The sequence below is a fragment of the Staurois parvus genome, unplaced genomic scaffold, assembly GCF_062004578.1.
Source record: "Staurois parvus isolate SC_StPar_1 unplaced genomic scaffold, SC_StPar_1.0 ptg000454l, whole genome shotgun sequence".
NCBI classification, from domain to species: domain Eukaryota; kingdom Metazoa; phylum Chordata; class Amphibia; order Anura; family Ranidae; genus Staurois; species Staurois parvus.
Window position 1 is genome coordinate 690679 of NW_028318250.1, and position 8199 is coordinate 698877.

The 8199-nt window shown below is 40.5% G+C and overlaps 1 protein-coding gene across 1 annotated transcript; it reads right to left on the reverse strand.

The window, feature by feature from the left end:
* Positions 1–381: 381 nt before the first annotated feature.
* On the reverse strand, positions 382–7908 carry PNRC2 (proline rich nuclear receptor coactivator 2). The gene is made up of 3 exons (XM_089688779.1): positions 7752–7908; positions 5598–5787; positions 382–4557 (listed from the first exon to the last, which is right to left on the reverse strand). The coding sequence occupies exon 3, from the start codon at positions 4537–4539 to the stop codon at positions 4138–4140; it is 402 nt and encodes a 133-aa protein (XP_089544905.1). The 5' UTR covers positions 4540–4557; positions 5598–5787; positions 7752–7908; the 3' UTR covers positions 382–4137.
* Positions 7909–8199: the final 291 nt, after the last annotated feature.

Below are 8199 nucleotides of genomic sequence, written 5' to 3' on the forward strand. Positions count from 1 at the left end.
CCAGTGCAGGAAATAGTCCATTTAGGCCAGCTTGGCCCAAACTATTTAAAAGAACAGTAAGGCCCCATGCACACTGGGCGTGTTAATAACACTGGTAGCGATAGCCATGTAAAATCACGGTAACTCAAGTTTGTTTTTTGTTTTTTTTTTGCATTAGCATTTAGCCCAAAAATGCTGGTTGAATGCGTTTCAGCGATAGAGCACTTTTACAGCTTTAAGAAAGAAAAAAAAAACCCAGCAGCTGTAACATCCACTGTTCATGAGGACTAAACCTGGACATCAACCAAGTTAGTATTTTGTGGGGGAAAAAAAAAAACAAAAACAAAAAAAAACAAATAAATATGTTATACACATAATCATTAAATAAAACAAAAGACAAGATTTAGGGGGTCACTCAATTTTATTTCAACTTTTTTTTTCCGAATTGTGTGTATTAATACACTTATCTTTTCTAAATATTCAATTAACCCAATTCTGTTTGGGGCACATTTGAACAACGTTTCCTTGGGGACAAAGTTTAAAAAAATTTAAGAACACTGCCAATTGTTTAGAAATTCCATAATTTCAGATTGTGTATTGTCAAGTGCTGCTGACACATTCTTGATGTATAAATAGATGAATTTTACATTCAAATCACATTAAATTTTGATACAATTTAAACACAAAACGAATACAGCACAGCAGTATTCAAGAAATGCTTGCACAGAAATGAAAATTTATATCCTAGTGTGAGGTCAGCCATTGAATTTTAAAATGAATCCTCCAGATACACTGTATGAAACATACTCATGGGGACAAATTTTGGGCTCTTAGGATACACCCTTATCAGTCAAAAAAAGTACTAAATTTATCATAGCTTACTTGCTTACTAACAAGCAGCCAGCCGTCCACTTGACTAAAAAGATTGTCAATATTAAATAAACACTTTGCAGCTTAAAGGGTGCATTCACGTGGACCAGAAAGCAGTATATTTTTTAGGTTTCAATAAATAGCTTAGGCACTAAGGCCATTTAGAAATAGCCATTCTTGAATAAAAGCATGTTGTAAAACAAAAAAGGTGTAATGAAGCACCTTGGGGCAGTAAACAGTTTATTTTGACCTAATTGTTAAAATAATCCAGCACACAATTAAAGTAAATATTGGTACCAAATTTTCTTCCCTATGATAATTTCCATAGCTACGTAAATACCATCTGGAACACTGTGCTGCCAGGAAAAAAAAAAAAAAAAAAATTTGTCATGCAGAAGACTGGCAACATATACTGCTTTCAAATATCTGTGCAAGGTACATTTTCAAACTTTCTAGGACAAAGTCCATTAAAGAGCATTAACATTAGGGTTCCACAGCTGCCCACATGTGTAAACTTGTTACAAAAGCCCATCTAGCATAATCTTAGACATTTCAGGTAAACGCAGATGTGGATACAAATGCATATTAGAACATCTGACAAAATGTACAGTGCAGCTTTCAGACATTGACTTAGGAGTATGAAGACTTGTAAGATTGCACAAACTTGAAGAATGAAACCTGTTTTATACAAGAATATAGGAATGTCCAGTCTTTAAAAAAAAAAAAAACAGGAATCCAGGATGGGAGAGAGGTAAGGCTGTTGTCAGAAAATTATCGCAGTCCAATTGGGCTTAAGATTATTCCACTTTACAGACGTCTATTCATGTTTGGATGGCAATTAGCGTACTCCTAAATATTGGTTTGGAATACGGTTGAAGGAATGAAGGCCCGTACAGTGCAACACAGTTCCTTATATGCTAATTGAGCTACAATTCATTTACATACGCCCAATACAGTACACATCTTCACGATCAGACTGAGCTGTGGGCATGCTCAGGCCTTAAAAATATCAAAAAATACATCTATTTATACAAAAACAATGTGTGGTCACCAGGTTTTAGCAGCTGTATTTTTTTTTTGTTTTTTTTTAGTTTTTATATATAAAAATCATTAAATGCTTCATTTGCACCAATCCCACTACAGAACCAGTTACAACTGCGAACACGAGAACGTGTACATATTTATACTGGCACTTTGTGCAAAGGCTACACTCATACACACGTATGTGTTTTCTTTAACAAAATATTCATTATGTGAAGTCACAGCTTGCGCCTGACTACATTCAGCAGTTTGTACTAAAAAATACTTTATCTGTGCAGGATTTCCCTGCATTCATTTACATATGCTACAACTTTTACAGTTATTTACAGAACTTCAAAAGTTCCATTTATCACATACGAGGCTAAAGACAATTACAGAGTGGCAAGTTGAAGAGTGTACATCTGACATTTAGGCTAAAAGCTATACACTCACTATACAGCAGCAATGCTAAAAAAGACAGACACTGCCAACAGTCTTCGTATAAAAGATTTTAAAGCAGGCCAAAAAGATTTGATATGCACTCTAGTCCAGAGTGAAGTGCTAGGGACCTGCTCTACAATGTTAGACATGTCAGAGAACAGACTGAGTAAGACATTCCCAGTCTGTTAGACAGCCTACTCTCACAAAACTATAAAAAAAAAAAAATTTGCAGAATGACCTGTGCCCTTTAGTTCAGAGAGGAGAACTGAAAAACAGAGACAATCTGAGGGGCCAGACTTGATTTTTCCCATGAGGTATATGCAAAGTTCTCCTTTACTCCCAGAAATAGAAATATATATCTATATCTATCATGCTGGACACAAGGTCTGCTTTAGTCATGTAAAAAAAAATAAAAAAAAAAACAATTTTTAAAAAAAAAAAAAAAGTATATAAAATATATACACACGGCCTTTTCTACAGGACAGGAGGTGGACTTCATATACAGTAGAGTGCTACACTTCTGACAAATATGGTGCTCTTTATATACAGCAAATTAGCTTATATTTAAGAGTGGTTCAGACTATATACACTTTCTGAAATGTTGCGCAAAACATTTTAAACAACCTATAAAGCCTCATGCACAAAGGCGCTTTGGCCTTCACAGTGTAAAAGACAGGCTTCTAAGCACAAGGGAGGCACAGGTACAGCATACAGCTTACTGCCAGCTGCCTAAAATATAGACAGGTGAAAATATTTGACAACCTTTTGCCAGTTGAGTGATAGTGGTTTAGGGCTGTATACACTTGGGACCCATGCCCCAAACACAGGAATTGTGTTCAGGGTATCCATCCCTAAACAAGTGCTGCACAAAACTGCTTCTAGATGCCACATTTCAGCTTGTTCTTGAGTGACAGGCTGCTGTCAGATGTATGCTGTGCCTTTGCATTCCTCACAACCTAGAACTCCTGATTTTTACACTTCATGGGCCAAACTGCCCGTGAGTGGGGGAAAAAAAAAAAAAGGGGGAGGGAGGGCACATAATATAAAAAGGCCACATAATAAAGACTTCCTACTTTAAATATTGGCAGTCCCTGGCAGTGCAAACATGCAGTGTGTTAGTTGGCACATAATATTTATATATAAGTAATATACTTAACTAATAAACCAGTGTAGGAAGGATCGGTCTCGGTTATGCACACCCATCCTCCTGCTATTGGTGGAGAAAACTGCAGCAGTTTTGAAAGGTGGATCACCTCTATGCAAAAATTAGTTTACAACTAAAGAAGATAGGCAAAACACAGGACTAAAGCATCTAACCCAGTTCAGCTAGACTAATTCAAGACAGGTAAAACTAGAGGGGGGGGACAAAATTCACACACCCTGTGAGAGGATATGTATATAAGGGCTATCACAGCACAAGCAACAAATTAAAAATATACAAGAAAGGTAAAGCACAGGTAAAGACTAGCTGGAGAATGCTACTTGTTCCAAACCAGCTTTAGTTGCACCCACCAGTTCACTTCAAGTGCAAAAAGTATTGTATATACTTAATTTGGTTAGGAGGTGGAAACAAGGAAATTCAGTGCAATACGCACAATTTATACTGTGAAAAAGTGCTTCAGATGCAGGAGTCTTCACAGAAGTTTCTCCTTAACAAGTTCAGTCTAGCTCCTGAGTGACTTTAGCCAGAACGGATCCATTCCATACTGGTTTATGTGCCTTATGGTAGGTAAATAGCTGAAGAAGTGAAACGAAAGACAAAAGACAGTCTTCAACTTGCAATTCTGTAATGGATTGTAACTTCTTGGCCGATTTTGTCCAGGCTGCTTAGGCTTGGACCTTCAGCAGCGTCTTGAGTTGAAAAGACATGAATTCTTTCTCGGCGGGACTACAGGACAGATGTACCCAGTGGCTTGGTGGCTTTGGAAGAACACTTGGTGATGGTGGCTCACTGAATTTGGCACCGGCATAATTCTGGTTTTCTTGACAATTCAAGAGGTTCTTTGGCCCAGGGAAACCCGAATTCCAGTTCTGGTTTGAGGAACGATTATTATTTGCTCTGTTTTGCATGGCCTGCCATACTAAGCCAGATGGACCACGACCTCTATCTTTTCCATGAGAAGTATTCATCTTCTGATTGTTCCGCTCTAATTTTTGCCGGTTGTTCTGCTTGCCGAGACTATGCCTATGCTGTTGAATAGGAATGTTAAATCTTTCACCTCCTCCCATCTTCAAACTTTGTGTCACCTTAAATGGGGGAAAAAAAAAAAAAAAAAAATTTAAACCATGTCAATTCTGCACATCCAGTTACTGAAAATTCAGTTTACACCTAAAAAATGGCAAAGACATGTAGCTGTAATACACATTACATGAGGACTGTTCTGCCTGTCAAAGTGTGTTATTTTGTCTAGCACTTCTTGGAGACACACCCAGGAGAGTAAGCTTGTGGTTCTCAGCAGATAATCAATACATATCCCTCCCTCCTAGATTGTAAGCTCGAAAGAGCAGGGCCCTCAATCCCCTCATGTTTTGCATTGTATTGGTATTGTTCTGTCACATGTTCTGTCCCCCTCTAATGTACAGCCCTGAGCGAACTATTGGCGCTTTATAAATACTGTATAATAATAAATAATATTTGCCACGTCGGTGCTCCCCCTAAACACCAATTGGCCATTAACAAAAAGCATATTGTTGAGGTCATGCTTCTGCTCTCCCCCATGTAAGCATGCTTGAAGCAGGTGAGGACATTACTCTAATAACCGTAGAGTGTGTTGTGAGAAACAGAACACGTCTCTTCATACTTATACTAGAAGTGTAACATTCTCTAATACATAAACTGTACAAGTTGGCTATTTAACCGGAAAAGACAAACAATGGTTAGCCATAATTACAGTGCGTGTCAAGGGGAAATTTAAAAAAAAAAAAAAAAAACACACAGCACCTCTAGAAACACTTCTATTTCCCCCATGATTTAGCATTTATGCAGCGTGCAAGTACAGAACAAGTGCTGCTGATTTAGTGTTCTCCCAACTTCCTGACATAACAGTATTTCGGTTTCTGTATTCCAAAGAACATATGGTCAGCCCTGCCTAACTCATTTCTGATGAAGTTCCAACACCACACACTTCTCATCTCATAAACATATCCTTGTACACAGGACACTGAACAAGTAACAAAAGACTTTTTGCTGTATTTGGTAGACCAAAATAAGTCCGTTGTTCGTTTTCAATACAATAACACATGGTTGGGAGAAAAAAAAAAAAAAAAAAAAAAAAAAAGGAAATTACCTTCCAGCTGATCCTTCAAACGCCTCCACACCCTTTCCAGATCTCAGATGCAACAAGGTTCCTACTGTCCTCTGTGATCCTCGCCTTAGCTTGTCAAAGTGTGTTTGCATGAGCAAGTAACAGTCCAAATCCAACATGAATCCCCTGGGCTCTAGGCAGCAGGGGATGGTGCCGAGTGAAGTCTGCACAGCTGTTAGGGAAAAAAACAAATGAAATAAGAGGAGGGGTCTGGTGAGCGAAAAGGAGGAGTAACAGACAACGTACGTGCACAGGAAAAGCCAAACAGATCAGCAGTACAAAGTGTGGCCAGCAGGAAGCACTTATTGCAACACGGAGTAAACAAAGACGAAGGAAAATAATAAAAAGCTACATGTAAACTTAGTGGATTTAGAGGGATTCCAATTAAAAATATAGCTACAGTCACATGACCCTTCACATCTACAATAACTCTTACTGAACAACAGTCATTACACAGATTAACAGATCCTTACTCAGCACCATATAAGAAATACCTACATTAAGAACCCCCCCCCCCCCCCAAAAAATAAGTTTCCCCCATTTCATTCAACCAGCTTAAAGACTCTTCTTGTTAGATTACCAGGTTAAACAATAATACACCAAAATGTATAATGGTCCCCCCCCCAACAATAATACAGGGCAACAGTCAGAAAGTAAAGCCAACACACCAGGAAGTTATTTTCAGCTAGTTGATCAGGCTGCATTCACAATAGCAGCTTTAACTGAACTCCCAAACTCCAAAGACATGCTGGTAGGTTAATCGGCCCTAGTATGTGTATGTATGAATAGGAGCTAGGGACCTTACCCTCCATTCACATCAAGCCCGATTTCAAAGTAGGGGGACTCGCCGATTTCAAGTGTGAGTTACAAGACATCTGATAGAGATGTCTATGCACATCGCACCAAAAGTAGTGCATGTACTGCTTTTGAAATCAGTGCAGCTCCAACCAAGTCGGAACCGCACCAATTACAGACAATAGGGCAGACTTAGCATACAATTTGCAAGTCGCAGGACATGCAAGTCACATCCAGTGTGAACCAGGGCTTAGAGTGTAAGCTCCTTAAGGGCTAGTGACTGATGTGAATGTACAATATAAATGTAAAGTACTGTGTAAACTGATGGCTCTATACAAGTACCTGTAATATATTTAAAAAACAAAATAAACCCAGGCATGGATCATCGCCTTGGTCAAGTTCGTTTGTGTAGCAAGTGTGCTGAACTGTGCCAGGGTGCCACCAAGTGAACTGTGCCAGGGTGCCACCAAGTGAACTGTGCCAGGGTGCCACCAAGTGAACTGTGCCAGGGTGCCACCAAGTGAACTGTGGCTGGGACCACTTGGAAGAGGTGAGCCCTGGAACAGTTCATGTGTGATCTAGTAGCGTTTGTTATCCCTGTGAGCACAAACTGGGCCTGATCACACAAATCTCTATAGATGACTGAGCACAGAAGCAGGGATCTCTCGGATCTGGTTGGCATAGGTGATGTAATTGTGACTGGGACACTTGCTGTAGCCCAATGTGAGTGCAGAATGACAGGAGAGCAAATCAAAATCAGGAACAGTTCAATAGTGCCCACACTTCGATCTGAAAAAGGACAATTGCCTTTGTGTGAAAAGCAATAGTACCTTCCCAATACAATACTAGGGGCAGATCAAGGCTATGGAAGGAAATAAAAACAAGTGATCTGTGTACTGTACCAAGAAAGCACATTCACTCACATCTAAAGTCTCGTCTAATCTAAGAAACAATGTAAACAAAATAAAAGGATGGCCGTTAAGGAAGGATGTGCCTGTTACATGCCATGTCAGGAATGATCAGCGTGGATGTGAGGATCAGAGCAGGAGAGCTCCATCCAGGGCAGCGATTGTTGATAAACAATAATAGACAGATGGGGAGGGGGAAGGGGCGGTTAAAGTAACAGCGAAACCACAAGACATTGTCAGAAACGCCGGGAACTGATCCTGAAATCCATCAACTAATCACGAAGAGCAAATGTGAAGTGTTCGAACCAATTCTAGGTACAGGGAAGTCCAATAAAGACAAAAGAAGCGAACAAAGAACCGAGCAGAGAAGAAGGGACAACATGGCGCCTGGAGAGGCGGGTCCGAACCCGTCAGCAGCCACATCAGAACTTACCAAGACTTCAAAGCTGGCTCCTCGTTGTCTCCCACACGACAGTGGTGACCGTTCAATAATTCACCCAAATAGGTGTCTGGTCATAAAAGCCTCCTCCGGTGTCTCACTTCCTCCTCACTGCTCTCCTCAGCGTCCAACACGCAACTCGCAGCTCGACCTTCCCAACTCAGCCAAAAAAACAGAACGCTCACTCCGCCCTCGCTGCCTCAGCGCCAATGACAAAGAGCTCGCCTCACCGACAGCCAATGGGAGTGCTAGTTCCGTGACGGGCGCCTGTTGCAGTGCGGACTCGGACTTCTGCTCGCGTGGCCACGCCCCCTGTTTCCATCCGTTGCCTCTTGTTTTTGTGTGCGGGGGAGGCTGGGAAAGGAAAACAATGTCGTCACGCCGCACAGAAACTTACCCAGATATTGCAATATCCGCCTATCGAGGGGAGAGGCGAGGGGTT